At 38.8% G+C, this 16,238-nt stretch overlaps 1 protein-coding gene and 1 long non-coding RNA gene across 2 annotated transcripts in view; one reads left to right on the top strand and one right to left on the bottom strand.

Annotated features, from left to right (window-relative positions):
- The window catches only part of KIF26B (kinesin family member 26B), a 280,597-nt gene that overhangs the window by 39,739 nt on the left and 224,620 nt on the right, over positions 1 to 16,238 (bottom strand). Inside the window, exons 9-10 of the mRNA XM_052673160.1 lie at positions 15,196 to 15,379; positions 11,054 to 11,213 (exon numbers count right to left, since the gene is read on the bottom strand). Of these exons, the coding sequence (XP_052529120.1) occupies positions 11,054 to 11,213; positions 15,196 to 15,379 (344 nt within the window). The remainder of the gene's footprint in view (positions 1 to 11,053; positions 11,214 to 15,195; positions 15,380 to 16,238) is intronic.
- Positions 1,312 to 1,915, top strand: LOC128076153 (uncharacterized). The gene is made up of 2 exons (XR_008204268.1): positions 1,312 to 1,393; positions 1,577 to 1,915. It is a non-coding gene; the product is annotated as an uncharacterized LOC128076153 (long non-coding RNA).

Here is a 16,238-nt window from a genome sequence, read left to right as displayed (position 1 = left end):
GTTTGTATAAGGATCCTTTGTAATTCCTTTGTAGTTTCATACTCACAGATAGTGCCACTAGAGCTATCAGTAATCACTCTAATCAGTAATCTCTAATCTCTAATCTGTCTATAACTTTACCAGTATCGTAGGATGTGGCTTTAATTATTAAGTGTTGGTGACATCACATCAGTTATTGCAGGCTAATTACATGCTGATTAAAGACCTATCACCTGCTCCAATGGGAATGAATCTCGCTTTGGCTTACCAAGGAAGGAACTTGGTAAGGAAGCTTAAGTTGTTAGGGTAGGATTATTTTGCGGATCGCGATGTATGGGTAGACTTTATTGAGCTTGGAGAGGGGGAGATGTTGTAGGCAAATGCGGGACCCCCCCATGGGATGTTATGTGATAGGCCCTCTCCCTGCTCTATGATTGATGTGTGACATGTGCCCTTAGGGGCGTAGATGAGGCACGTAAGGTATATAAGCTAGAGTTCATGTGTAATAAACGTCATTTTGCTGTTCATTGTATTGGTGTATACGTGCAGTTATTTGGTCCTGACCTGGTTAGGGTTAGTAGCGTAGGAGGCAATGCAACACACAGTAAGCAACCTCAACTCTTGGTTAAAAAAAACAGGGCAGCGTTTCACAAATCTCACTGGAGCAAAAAAACACCATTGCCTGGCTCTCTTTCACAGGCATGCATTTTCGGAGTCAAATCCCGTTCAGCTTTGGTACTCCACCAGCCCCTCTTTCACCTGAGTGAAAAATACATGCTATAAATAAAATAAATACTATGTAAAGGTATTCTGTGTGTGGCAACTATAGCACAGTTGCCCTGGGTTCCCTTTGGCACAGGAATAGCCATCTTCCACTGCTCCAGAAATGCCCACACATGAGAGTGAGCAGGACTCAGGAGATGCATATTGGTGTGGTCTGAGCAAATACAAAGAGCTTCTAGCATACTGTCTTTCTGCAGAAGTACAGTTATTTCTGTAACACCATACCTTAGAAAACATGTTTTTTCCCATGTAGTAACACTACCTAGGTAGCAGACCTGGACACTGCATCTAATTCCTCTTGTGCAGGTGTATAATGTCAAAGCATATCGCAAGGAGCCATGAAAATCCTTGTTTGTGATAGAGAGAAAATGTGGTCTAGGAACAGAAAAGATTCTTCTACTGTGTTTATATCTGGAGGCAGACATGAAAACTGTGTTTTGTCCTTAAAAGACTATTCTGGTAGCTAGAGGTCCCAGGTAGAGAAATGATCAGGTGCTTTTAGTAGCTTCGGCTGTAAGTGGTGGTCCTTGTTTGCTGTCCAAGCACAGGAGCCGACTGCAGCCTGAACTGCCCTCAGCACAAGGAGCTGTGAGAGATCCCTGTCCTCTGGTACTGCTGCTGCTTTAGGCAGGTGGGATACCTGGGAGCACTGTAAGCTGTGACATATGCCTGTGGTGCAGGCTGTGGGACAGTCTCAATCAGGGAGAGCCCCTGCTGCTGCAGAGAATAGAATACATCATACTTTCTCTCCTGAGCCCTGGAATCCCTTTGTATCTCCAACAGCTCCCAATTTCTCCTTTTGTTCTGATTACAGAGATTGGAGTCTGTGTCTCTATAGGTCCCAGATTGTAACGACATCCAAAACAGCCACTGACATGGTCCTACTAGCCCAGCTCTCTGATCTGCAGAGCAAGAAACCAAAGAGAGGCAGAAAAGCTGATATTTTTGCCAGTACCGGTATACATTTTATCACTGATTTGCAAAATGAGAAAAGCTCTTTTTCTGCACGACAGAACAAACTAAGGAATAGGGAGAGAAACCATTCAGTATCCCCAGTCTCCTTAGAAATAATCCATGATTATAAATACAGCAGGTAGTTGTTTTGTTGGTGGTATGAAATGGGATGAGACAAAATGCATCTCAAATAGTTAAACCTGCTGTCTGAAATTAATTCTAGCAAATCTCATCACATATTGCTGGAAAACATGTTTGATAGCCTGTACAAACAAACAAAAAATTAAAAATTAAAATAATCTAACAAGTTTGATTCTGCAGCAGGAGAGGGAAGTAATTTTAATATTTCAGAAGTTAGAACTAACCAGCCTGCTTAACTCTGAAAAGTCAATGCATATTTTAAAAAACTCACTTCACATCTGTTCACTGTGTACAGGCCCAGAGGCAACCACTATCCAGAAAACTTTGATCATCCAGTAGAAGCTGGTTGGTATCTGAAGGGCAGTGAGGGGATTGTTGTCAATGCTTTCCTCTAAAACATGTTACAAAAATAAGAACATCAGTATAAGTTTGTATGGGGGGGGAAAAAAAAAAAAAACAAAAACTTGAGTGCAATGCTGTTCCAATGCTTCTGAAGCAATCTGACAAACTGGTTAATGTATTCAGCATTTGCCATTATATTATTTTTCTGAAAGCTTCTAAGGCCTGCCACTCCACTGAGGGGGTTCAGTTAAGCTTTATAATGGAGAAATAAAAAAAAAAAAACAAAAACAAAAACAAAAAAAAACAGTCTGAAGAAACACTATTCAACTATTTGCCTAGAGAATGCAAGTGGCATTTTATTTATTTTGTAAGTTAAGGTCACAAATACCATTTATATGTATTTCTGACTTTAAAGAGGAAAATCACATAGTCCTGCTTGTGCCACTTCAGTGTCATAAATCCCAATTTATGTGGTAAGTTCCTGTATAACCTGCTTGAGTTCCAAATTTATGGTTGCAGGCTCATTTGCAACAAGTCATCAGATGACTACATTTCCAGTCTTCATATTTACCCATTCACTCTGTGGGACTCATTCCTTGCAATCCCAAACAATCTCATCACTAGGCAACACTTATCTACACTCAACCTCACTCAAAAAGTAAGCCATTAGTCATAAAATACTGAACATGAACTACTGTCTACAATATCCCCTAGCAAGGATTTGAGGATTATCTCATCTAATTAGATATAAGCATGTTTTCTAATCTCCTGGTTTAAGTCAAAGCCCAGTAGAAAGACTTCCATTGACTTACCCTGTTTTGGATTAAGTGCTGTGAGAACTTGATCAAGAGTGTCAAAGAGAGAGACCTTAATAAAAGTATAACTAAACAACTGGGGGGGGGGAAAAAAAAACAAACAAACAAAAAAAAAAAAAACACAACAGTTGAGTTAAATCACCTAGTACAGAAATGATCTAGATATCTCATGTCAGTAGGGCACAAGTCTTGAGAAAGAAATCACTGAAAATTTCTAGATGTCATGCACATGTAACAGCCAACTGCTAGTTTTTGGACTCCTACAAGCAGGAGGACAGACTCAAAATTCTTTAATGTCTATTATTTGTATAACTGCCCACCATGTGCAAGCAGGTTCATTCTGCCATTGAAGTATTCACTTGAGAATTCTGGGAATTTATTCCATTGACTCCCAGATAACACTGTTAACATGCATTCAAGTTTATATCCTACTGTCCTATTATTTAAGGATAAGAAATGATTCTTCCACTTTGTCTCGTAAGAAGCAGCTTTTTCCTCCTGTGTCTATTTATACCCTTGAAATACTACAGGGCAATTGTAATCTCCTCTCTCAGAAATCTTCCCCTTGCAAGCTCTTAAGCTTTATTTCTGTTACAGTTTCTTCCAGGTAAGCAACTCTCAGGCCTTTCATAATCCTTCTTGCTTCTCCTTTAAATTCTCTCTGGCCTGTAATCTCTTTATATAGGTGAGCTGCCCAAATCTGAACAAGACATTGTAGGGGAAAAGATATTATCTTTGGTTGTCTGTAGAAGATGTCTATGCTTTCTTGCCAGAAGTCATACCAGTTTTGTGTAGGGAAAGGATCAGTAGGGAAATGAAAGTTAATTTCACAGATCATATTTGTATGTAACTGTTCATGGAACCGGATATAACCAAAACAAAAAATGTGAACTAGGACTAATTAAAATTACTACTACATGCTTTATAATAATTTGCTACACTGTAAAAGGTCTAGTTATTCCAAGAATATGGCTATTTAAAAATTGTTCAATTATACATGAAATGAATTAGCACCACACTGCCATGGGAGAAAATGTATTAGTGTTCAATTGAGCCTATACCAGTCATGGATCAGGTGGGAATAAACTGCTGGATACCCTTAGTGAAGCAATATCAAGGTTCAAAATGGCATTTTAATGAATTAAGTATAGATTCATTTGTATCTGAAATCATCACAACTGCCTATTTGGGTCCTAATCAAGTTATATTTCAGCAATAACTGTGTGCTCCTGGATTGCTTGTTCACTACCAGTCAGGGTTTTGCTGGCCACGAACCAACATGGTGTCCTTCACTGATACGGCTATTTGCTGCTGATAGGAATAGCTATTTAACACAATTAGTAAATGCTATTAAATCTTGCTATAAACCATAAGCACTTCCCTTTCCATTTCATTGTGCAGTCCATCATTATTTTCTTATTACAGTATCTGTAAAGAAGTAATTCACTGAGTAGCAGAAAGAGAATTACAAGAGCTAACTCGTAAGGCCTGATTCTTCCCACATGAACACTTCTGCAAAATGGAGCCATGTTAATTGAGGTCTGCTGTGAAACTGGTGTAACAGGGGATCAGTGAAAGCTACACACTCACTTGCATCCTTGCATCCTCCACGCACACATACAGACACTTCTACTCCAATAATTATCACATTGCCAGTCTGAGAGAATTGAGTTGAAAATATGAAGCTGGGGAATGGAATGTTGTGACTTTGTGGTCCACTGAAGCTTTCCTTGAGAATTTTGTCTCCTGCCTCTCATTAACCTGTTGATGAATCACAGTACTGTAAGACATGTGCAGATGAAGCTCAAATCTACACTATCGGCTGTACAAACTGTCCTACAGTAAAGTACACTGCTGATCAACACTACAACAGTGATTGCTGGAGTGTGCAAAATCCTTTACCTTCCTACTCCAGAGCTGTAGATTAAATTGGTCTAATAAAATGTAAAAAGTTTTCCTACATTCACAGATTGCACATCTCTGATTCCATCTATTTTACACAGGTCCCTAGAATATAGAAGAAAACTGACAGATATTCAGCCTAGTAAAACTATCAACTACAGCAAGCCCCCAGCGGTGAAAATAATTGCCAGATGCTCCAAATCCTCATTATCTCTGTGTTGACAGTGTTTCAGCACACACCTCTTACTAGCAACTGCATTGCTATTGCAAGTTGCCAAGGCACTCTGGCTAGTGTCAAAGAGCATGCACCTAAGGCTAGGTCCTCAGCTGATGTAACATGGCAATGCTCCAGTGGCTTCATTGCCTTTTAGCCAAGGCTCTGGCCCATATGATCTGGCTGCCAGCATCACAGAAAACTTTTCTTTCTGAGCAGCTCACAGTTTTGGTAGCTAATTAGGAACTATTTCCCATTAAACAAAATTTCTATTGACAGCTCTCCTACAACTGGATCACTTGAGGGTACTTCTTAGGCTTATTCCTCTTTTTGAATGGGCTCATTTCATTTTCTCCTTTGCTTCCCAGTTCTCCTCTGAAAATTGGTGCCTCCTCTATGCCTTATCTCCCAGTGCCTCTTGAGTTCTTCCATCTATTTTGGACTAATTCCCAGCCCTGGAGTTCTGTTTCAGTTGTCACTCATGTCCTCATTTTCCCTTTTTATTCCTCCATTTATGTGCTTTCACATTTTTTTGAAGTAAAGCAGAAAAATGTTCTTCCCCTGCTTCTAATACATTAACTATTAAAACAGAAAGATTGCAGATTCCAAAGACAGAGCAACTTTTTTTTTTTCTTTTTTTTTTTCTTTCTGAGGCTTTCTGTGACTTTTGTGCCGTGTTCTTATTGGGAAAAGCAAAAACAAGCAATAGAAAATAGTAATGCAGCAGTAGAAAGCTTAAGTAACCGGAATCACTCAAATAAAAACATATGTAATTTTTGGTCTAAACTCAGGTGAAGTAACCAATAAATAGATTTTCCATTGAGCATATAGTTCAATTTTGCCATTAACTTCTTGCAGCCAGTAAGCAGACTCAGTTGTATGAATCCCATAAAACTAAGAGCTAGTATAAACTTGTAACTAAGGATAAAACCTTCAGTACTAATACTAATAATTGTCCAGGAGTTTTCATGAAATAAGAACTCCAATAGGCAGCAATGCTGGCCACTAAAAATCATTTCACATACACAGAATACTCTTTCATATATTGTTACAGCCAATTCTTTCATCAGCAGCTGCTCAATTTGCTCTGCAGAGAAATTCTTCAAGAATTGCTTTAGTTGGAGCAACTACTGGCAAGGGTAATCCCAGAGAGAAACTCATGATGCTACAGTATGCTTAGAAGCAGGCATACTGGAAGTACTGTCAGAATCTTCCACTGCTGTACACTGCATACTGTCTGATTGTCATGTCCCACCAGCATCATTTTATTTTATTTTTTTTTGTGCTTCAATTCCATTGATGCCAATGAAACCATTCCTGATTCACACAGGGATGAAAGAAAGCGTAAGAAAATTACCACTACTGTACGAGTTTGCTTGCTGTAATGGACTCTCTTCTTCAAACATTTTCTACACATCAGCTTAATACATGGTCTATTTTTACAACTCCACTTTTCCCCAGTAGACATCACATCCATGAAAGAAACCCTAGTTCACACTTTTTTTAGTATAACAGAGGAAACAATGTCAAAGCTGCAAGTAGGGTTTGAAAAGCACAGCATACGTGCTATTATCAGTTAATTCCAGGTGTTGCATTCAGTTTTCTTTAAATTTATTTTAAAGAGGTTTTTAGCTTTTCTTATCTCTTCCTGAAAAAGTTTTCACTGACATTCTGTCTGAGAAAAATATTTTAGTTCATGCTATCCATGTAAAGGCAAGATGTGTAAATGAAAGATACCTCAGTTCTTTTTCCATGCAATTCTTCAGAAAGATTTAACAATGTCAGATAGGTAGATATACACATTTAACCAATAAGGTAATGTGACTTTCTGGATTCAGATTCATCCAAACTTCAATTTTGTTTTTATCCCAGTAATCAACTAACAATTTAAAGAAAACACCTGACATAGAGCATATTCTTTAAGCTCATTTTTTATTCAAAAATACTGTAATCCAGCGCTTCCCCCTTTCTCCTCTCCTCTTAAAAGTAGTAATAGTCTACCACTCCTCCTTTGAGCATAAAAAAGCCATTTCCCATGCCATTAGAACCACCTGTGCGAGCCCTTAACTCTAAAAACATCCAGAGTCCTAATATTTAAAATGTCAACTGTGTTTTTCACTGAATTTGAAGGATCTTTACAAAGTTCTGATTGACTTTTTTTTTCTCTGTGTTATAAATGGGGATAAATAAATAAATACATAAGTAGATGATTTTCCAAAGGCTAGGCATTAAAACAAACAAATAAACAAACTTTGCCCACTGTTTAAGAAACACATTAGATTTTAAAACTGGTGGTTCTGCCTCTTGTGTAACCTTGTATCAGTCACTTAATATCTTTCATTCTCTACAGACAGGATGAGGGGAAGGAAAAGAAAAAAAAGCAAAAGCAAAGCACGCCAATACCATGGCACACCATGTTAGATATGTGAGGATCTGCAAACATCTGAGAGAGAAGCAGAAATACAGAATAAAAAATCATGCTTCCAGCTCACTCCTATTTACCTTACGAAGAAGGCTTCCTCTCTGGATAAGCTTGAGCATCCTCAAAATACAGGATGCCTCCAGAAACACAAACACATTGTGAATGCACATTAAGAGGAAAGTCTATTAGGTAGAACAAGCAACAATTTCTGAAAAAGGAATTCATACAGCTTTGCAGTTTTCTAAACAGTTTTCTTTCATTCTCATAGCCATTAAAATGTATAAAAATGATTATTTCCAAAACAGCATTACCATGAATTATCACCACTCCTGTTGCCTAGCAACTGGAGTAATTTTTGAATAGTGAGCTGTATAAACCAGTAGTTGGAGTTTGTGCAAATGTGTATTCATTTGAGGGTTTAAAACACATTCTTCTTAGAAATCAGAGGCAGAAAATTCAGCACTAACATAAAGCAGAAACATTAAAAAAAAATACAAAATGGCATCAGTAATTACTACAGCTTAGCAAAATCTCCTTTAGCAGACTTGTGCTCAGGGCCAAGTTCCTTGCTCTTCCTTGGGATTGCAAATATTTTTATAAAAATTGGGAAGTTGTTTTAAATTCCTGTGGAGGAAATCATTTTTGCCCAGCCTCCTGACAGACTTGCTCCTAACTCAAGAGCAATGGAAACTGGTGACATGAAATGGTGTTGTAGTAGGTCAAATAAATAATTCTATTTTTATAAGACGTATCTTGCGCTAGTAGAACTCACTGGTTCATACTACAACAGAATGATGTGCTTTGGAAGGTTCAAAACTGGTCTTGATATTATTAGTGACAATTAGGTAGCCCACTGATATATTAGAGAGGGCTTAATTACATAAATGAAAGATACAATCTCCCATAAACTACGGCAGTCGCTTATTAGTGGTTGCCTGTTACAGGGCTTCTTGCCCATTCCTTGGACCTAAGTGGAACTTAACTTGATTGCAGGACAAGATCTCAACCTGTATTATTTGATGTTTGAGAATTTCTATGTTACTTTCTTGCAGCTTTAATGACAAGTTAGAGTCAATCTGTATCAATGTTCCCAAATGTTTTCCCAAGGGAGAAAAAGAGAAAGGAGAAAGATTCCAACTCTGTGGCTTTCCAGGCTCCCTAGCCTTGAAACAAATTGGAAAAAAAAAAAAAAAAAAAAAAAAAAAAAAAGTGCAAAACATACAGCATATGTTTTCCAGAGAGATTACAAACAAAGAGGCAAATTAATCCCTGGTATAAACACACTGCCCACTGAAGGTAATGTGGCAGCATCTGCTTATACCGACAATAAATCTGAAGAAGATTTTCCCTACAACTGATACCTGTGGAGAAAGGCCAGATACAGCAAAGAATAGAGTTTAAGAGAACGCAGCTCAGGAAACCACATTTCTCCAGGGGAAAAAAAACAACAAAAAAACTATCTATATTTTCAGATGTTGTTTCTGGGCTCCCAGGAAGCCATACACTGCCTACTGAGAGGCTGCCACAAAATTCTTAATGGCTGTTTAATAGCTGTGATAGAGAAAAGATGCTTCATTTTCTCAACTATTCTGTGGAAATTAGCTGAGACCACACACACAGTGCACAGTGCATTCGCATAAGGAAACACTTTCCTTGTTTTCCTTTAGCATCACTCACAAATATTCAACAAAGTTTTAATTTTATCCTCAGTGATGAAAGAGAACTCTCCTACAGGAAGGGAAATTATCTCAACTAGATAGGCAAGTTGTTGCTTCAAACAAGGGGTGCTACTTAACATGCACTACACCAGTCTAAGGGATCAGCTTCTACAATGCAGCACACACACCCCTCCTTCCTCACTTCTCCACCTGCACCTGCCCTTCCATCCATACAAACTACCAAGAAGAAGACTTTTGATAAGCATAGGCTGAACTGCATTTTGTGAATTGTAGAGTTCAAGCTCAATTTGCACACTGCAACCAGGTGAATGAACCACAACACACTTTATGAATGTTTAAATGCACAAATTTGGTTGACCCTAAATTTCAATCTGATTAAATTCCAGAAACAGGAATATTTCTGAAGAGCATGTTTTGAGACCAAACTGCCAATTAATTTTGGAAAATAAACATTAAAATTAAAATTACAAAACAAACTCATTTCATCTTTGTTTTCCAAAATAAAGACAAAACCAAAGTAAAACTAGTCAATATCTTAAGATTTTGAATGAATTTGAGAAATAACCATATTTACAGCCTTCAATATGGTTAAAAAGGGTAAATTTAAGGAAGAAATATATTCTGTGAATGATTTTCCTGGTTCACTCTCCATGTCATCCTACTGTTCCCAATTCCAGGTCTGAAACACATCTTCCATGAATGGTGACATTAAATGACAGTTTGATTAGAAGAGGCTACTGCAAGCCATTCCTGTAAGGCTGGCTGTTACTCCCTCGGATTTAGGCTAGAGAAGAGCAGTACCTTCCACAATATCAGACATCTCTCTTAAAAAAAAGCTCTGTGACTGTCTAGACTGGGTAATGTAGTCCAAACTTGCTTTCAGTCATGACAAATACATGACAAATGGTTCGAGACAACAATAAAGAGAAATGAGTACAAAATTTATCTACCAAGTGAGTATTTCTTCTGATTTCCCAGAAGATATCAGCAATATCTGCAATAGTGGCAAAGGACACTTGTCTAATGTGACATATAGGGCCTAATTCTTTTTTTTCAAGTGAAAGGCTAATAGATTCAAAGCACATACAAGTAAAGTGTAAAGTATCTTTGCATCACAAAGATGCATGTTTATTGTGATATTTTTGAGATACTAAAATCTGCATCAGGAGCAGTAAAATAATGTCCCCTATAATTATTTCTGTCCTTCATAGGAGCAAATTTTGTCTTCATAGAGCTAATACAAAACTGGATCTCAAATGCTTTGAAGCATTTGAAGGACGAGGGTAAATGGCCTTAAGTTGTGCCTGGGTAAGTTTAGGATATCAGGAAACACTTCTTTATAGAAGGGGTTATTAAGCTCTGGAATAGGCTCCCCAGGGAGGTGATTGAGTCACCATCCCTGGATGTATTTAAAAACTGTTTGGATTTGGTGCTCAGGGAAATGATTTAGTAGAGGGTTGTAAGAGTTAGGATGGTATGGTTAGGTCACAATTGGACTTGATGATCTTTAAGGTCTTTTCCAACCTGAGCGATTCTGTGATTCCATGATTAAAATGCTTTTGAACAATCCTATAAAACAAAACTCTCATATGTTGAAATCTGATCCTCGAGATCTTTAAGACAATCCTAACATGAAATACAGTGTAGATACCAGACTTAAGGTTAGATCAGGGTTCACTGAACCTTTTGGAGGTTTTGTCAACTGCCTCAAGAGGACTGCACTGTCCCCAGGAGTCTCTCTGCTTACCACAAATTTGCCTCAGGGCCAGACAAGCAACTGCTTGCAAACATTCACTCATTAAGTGCACAGAATATCACTTACTTGTACGGGATATGTTTGCTTCCATTGACGAGGGCAAGGATGACATTGCCCAGAGCTGACAACGAGAGACAGAGGCCAGAGCTTCCCTCCCGGTTTTTGCTGAGCACTTTCACACAGCTCCCCAGGTCAATAAGGTGCAAGCGGCTGCGACCTCCAGACACTGCCATAAGCAAAGAAAGTGGATGGTTAGCATGTGCCTCCAGCAGCAGTTTCCCAGGAAAGCAAAAGACTCGCCATGACTCGCAAAGAGGAGACAACCCAGAAACTCCTCTTAATTCATGGCAGCAGTAACAAACCATAAGGATCCTGTTAGTTCACCTTCAGACTGTATTGCTGTCCACTGCTGACTCATTTGAAAATTGCTGAGGTTTTCATGACTCATGCAAGTTTAACTCTGGGACAGGCAGTCACTACTGTTGTTTTTTTTATTCTCTAACATAGCTGTATCTGCCTATACCTGAGCTGGCTCTCTTTCCATCTCTGTGATTACTGTACTGACAGGAAAACTAGAGGTTGGGAATTGCTTGGCGAGCAGTGGTTTTGTAAAAGCTTTTCTCTTATCTTTCACAACTTGAGTAACGGAGATTCAGAGGAACCATGAGACCTGCAGGATATTCGACTTTCCTTTAAGCTGTTTTAATGCACAGTGTAGTGTTAAAAAGTTGTTCTGATCTGAAAGTAGTTTCTATAAAACTGGGAGCAAATCCTGGTTTTCCCTCTTGTTTACTCTGTATGAATACCACTACACTTAAAATGAAAGGATGTTAAATTTGAAACAGCAAGCTTAACAGAGATTTGCTCTTGTGAGAAACCTATGGTTACTTTATGAACTCAGGGATGGGGACTACGCAGACTTTACAGAAGTGTTTCTCTTTCCCTATTTTCTCAAGAAAATGTCCTACAAGTTTTTTATTTTTATTTTTATTTTTCAAATCTGATCTATGACCAGTTCTCCCTATTCTCAAGAATTAGTTCAGAAGCAACCTATAGGAAAAACTTAAATGTTAAGAGCACTGTTTGAGATTCTGAATATAAACAGAAGCAGAAATATTTTCACATCTGTAGACAAATAAATTCACAGCCATTTCAACACAGCACCTTAACTTATGCACCTTGCCCCCAGATAAATAAATAAATTAGAATTGGGGGAGATCTGTTAATCAAGAAAATACAACACTGGGAGCAACTATATGCTCCATGATGGAGACCTTAGAAGTTTCCAGATACATTTCTTTGCATTGGTAATCCCTTAACAATCAGAAATATGTTTTTATTGACAAAAAATGTGATACATCATATTATTTTGCAGATTTGCTCCTAAAAGTATATGAAACAAGTAGCTGCAACAAAGATGTTAACCTACATCCAAAAAATGAGGACAGAGAGAGATTTTGTTTTACAAATACTGCAAAACACAAAGCTCGCTGCTTATTAGCACTACCTTGTACTCTCTTTAACAATACAAAGCCTTTCTGTGGAATGTGTTCTACAAAATTCTATAATTCTCATTCAGTTGTAGGTGACAGCTAATTAAGATAAACAAATGGAAGTGGAGTTTTATGAAAAGAAATATGAACAAGGAGAGGGAAGTACAAATAAACAAGGGAAAAAAAAGAAAAACAGAAGAGAAAAAAATAGAGATATGTAATGAAAAAAGAGTGAAAAAAAGAAAGAGAAGAAAAAGGAAGAAAGATTTTTTTCTGTGAGGGTGGTTTATGCAGTGGAATTTGAGAATTATATTCCAACGGTGTAGCCAGCATCTGTCAACAGCTGACATAATAAAGTACTTCTTTTAGGCTTTGTTAGTTTTTCAGCTGCATCAAGTATTTGGAAATAGAGAACTTCCATACATCAGACTGCAATAATGGTAAAGTCATGCACAGTATCATGAAAAAGAAGAGACAAATAAATATCTGATTATAACAAATACTAGTGGCCAAACATTAGAAATGCTGTCCTTAGACCACATTACCATCTATTAAAGATGCCTGCGGGCATTTCATCACCATGCTCTCCAAGGTTCTCACGGGGAAGTAACCCTAACCTACTTATGCACCAAATGCCTGAGTTCACTGAAGAAAGTCAGGCTTCCCTGCCATGCATGCAGCTGCACCTTCACTGCTTCTGAATCTTTGTCTCTCCTTTAAGTGTCTTCCTCTAAGACCACTACCTTCAGAAGGCTGATGTTACTTTTTGTGAGAAACCTCCAATGATTTTACTTAGAAAAACAAGTTTAGTTGCTAATGAAAATGACTGCAGATGACTTTACTGAATTATATTTAATAAATACTTCCATTGCTAGGATTACCAGGCATTGAGGAAACAAAAATAAATGAAAGCAATCACTGCCTTTTAAACTTCAGTTACTCTGATTGCACTCATAGTCCTACTGCACAGGCTGAGGAAACCCAGAACAAGAGAAACGACAGGATCTTTTGCTCTTATTTAGTTTTCAAATCAAAATAAGACCTGTGTTTAGGACAGTCAGTCCACTTGCTGAAAATGAAGTTATTTATTAGGCAAGTTCTCCACTAATGTGCCTGGCACTATAGAGAGAAGTGTAACATCCTAGCACTTGCTTTCATCCGTGGCCATAGAGACTTTGGAGAGCTGAAACTGAAAAATGATGGCCAGTTTTGCCACAGTTCCAATTCTTTCAATGGTGCTAAGCCTGCTTCATGACATTCCTGGTAATTAATCCAACCAGGAGGTAAGTACAGTACTTATGCATTAATCTAGCTGTCATTGTTTTGTCAAAATCAAGCATCAGCCAGCTTTTTAATCTCATCCTTTAGATGCTGTGTTTCTTTTTCTTTTTTTTTTTATCCTAGCCTTTTTAATCCTGTTACTGGAATCTGTATATCTCCACTGTCTGCATGCTGTTTTCTGAGAAGTACTTCATTACATCAGGAGACACTGCTAATCACTAGGTGCCATTTATGAGCAGCTGGAATTCCCTTTCATTCAATTATCAGCCAGATCTGACCCTGGCTGGCTTGGGAGGCCAGTCAGATATGGAAACCTGAAGACAGGAGTTGGTATGACCAGAAGATGAAAATGTAAGTGCAGATAGTGGGCAAAACATGTTATATTGGAATTTTAAAGGACAGTGTTGTCTTCTTTTTTTTTTTTCTTAATGAGTCATTATAGCCACAGGAAAATATTCTTTCCCGTTTATTAATCGCATTTGAAAATAGTAGCAAAGGACTGTATGTAGGTGTATTTGCCTGTAGTAAAAAGCAGGGAGTATTAAATAACTTTAATAATAATTCCCTTAAAATCAGCCATCTTTATTCCTGCGCACCAGTCCGTTAGAGCATTCACAGTTTTCCTTTCCACCGCAGGGTGGTTAATTAATAAACCTTTAGTTAATTGAGTTTTCTGCCAGCCAGTTCCACTGGGGTTATTACTTAAACACATGCAAACTGTATTTCCATTTAGAGCAACTTTCTGGTTTTCGCTCTCACATTTTAAGTACAGTAAATATAAATTTTCTGCATTCATACATTAGACATTAATGCTTCAGCAATGTTCACCCGTTACACATAATTGCATGCAGTCTACTCCTTAATACAAATAACCAGTGCAGAGACAGAAGCTGAAATATGCATATCTGCAGAACTGCCTAAGCCCATCAATTCAAAAAGCAAAGGTGTCTTTCAAACAAATACTACTTCTCTGCTATACTGCTATATCTCCAGGAAAAGCTGCAGTTCATGTATTGCCTAAATCAGCTCCCACATGCTTCCGTACTGAAGTGCTGGACTGGAATAGCCAATATGAGGGTGGCAGGGAATCACCATGGCTACAATATTTTATCAGTGATCTCAACCCTGGAGCTGTCAGTAAAGATAATTCTAAAAGCTAACCCGAAGAACACTTTTGCATGTAAACATAGTGCTGAGAACTAACTTTTAATATCTCCAGAAAGATAGCACAACTGACAACTGATGGCAACGATCCCTAGTGGCCTTTCACAGCCTTTGCTAGATCTTCACCAGGCGAGCAATCAGTCTGCTGGACTCACCCTGCTGCAGACCACTTCTAATCCTTACCACTAGAGAACACTGCTTAAAAGCCGACTCAAAGCCCATCTGTAGGCAAGTTTGGAGGAAAGAGAAGGGAGTGAGGGAGCAGCTTACTTCCGCCTTTGCCGCTCTTCTCCATGCGGTACTGGTAGATGTGCAGGGTGAAGAGCATGTGGGAGTTGCGGTGATCCTCCTCGTCGCAGTCCCGCTGGCTGCCACGCCGCGAGGCGATAGCGGCATCCAGGAAGAAGGCGGCCTTCTCTGCTGTAGGGGCACGGAGCTCGCTCTGGTTCTGGAGCTAAGAGTTAACACAGGGAAGAAATTACCCACAGGCTCCCACAGGAGTCAGTGCTATCAGACACCCACTGCAGTCAACTCATGCTGTAGAAAAGCCATGTTCTGATGGGACTGGGAAGGAGGAAGTGGCTTGTTGAATGAGACCCTCCCAGCACTGGCAGGAAACAGTCCTATGGGCTGGATAGATACATAAATCTGTTCCATCACTTTCCCTGAATTTTAGGCCATTTATTAAAGTTTATTATTTTTGCTACATCCTTATTCCTGCACTGGCAATCACTGTGTCCTCCTGACAGTTAAAAGAAAAATAAGCTATTGTGGATGACACATCAAACCCAAGAGTTGGTGAAGATTAGCAGGGGCGGCCTGCATGTTACCCATCAGAAGCTGCTAGAAGGGAGCAATCTGCAGCTAAAACTGTGAGATAACAGGATTGAATCATGTGCTCAGCCCCACAGCAAGTGAAGAGAGGCCACTTTCATGTCCCTTCACACCACACACCCATGCTCCTGCACAAAAGACAGGACAAACCATTAACCAGAGCAAGACAAGTAGTGTGCATACATTCCCATTTGCTGGATCTCAGTCACTGCCACCAGTCTGCTCGTATCTCTCCAAAGCGATAGACAGCATAGGATAGCAGATATAATTAACCCACCATGATGTTAAGGAATGCATGTGTGTTTCACATCAACTAAGATTTGCCTGCCTATGGAAGGCACATGTAACAGTGCAAACTGATGGCATCAGTTTTAACAGTACGCAGAATTGGCCCTCAGCCCACAGGATAGACTTGTTTTGTCTGGCATAAATACAGTGATGAATTCTCATTCTCAGAGTTCTCTTCCCCCTACTGGCTA

The sequence above is a fragment of the Tympanuchus pallidicinctus genome, unplaced genomic scaffold, assembly GCF_026119805.1.
Source record: "Tympanuchus pallidicinctus isolate F22 unplaced genomic scaffold, pur_lepc_1.0 scaffold1, whole genome shotgun sequence".
In the NCBI taxonomy this organism is placed as follows: domain Eukaryota; kingdom Metazoa; phylum Chordata; class Aves; order Galliformes; family Phasianidae; genus Tympanuchus; species Tympanuchus pallidicinctus.
The sequence above is the reverse complement of the archived record's forward strand: the minus strand, read 5'-3'. Positions and strand labels throughout refer to the sequence as shown.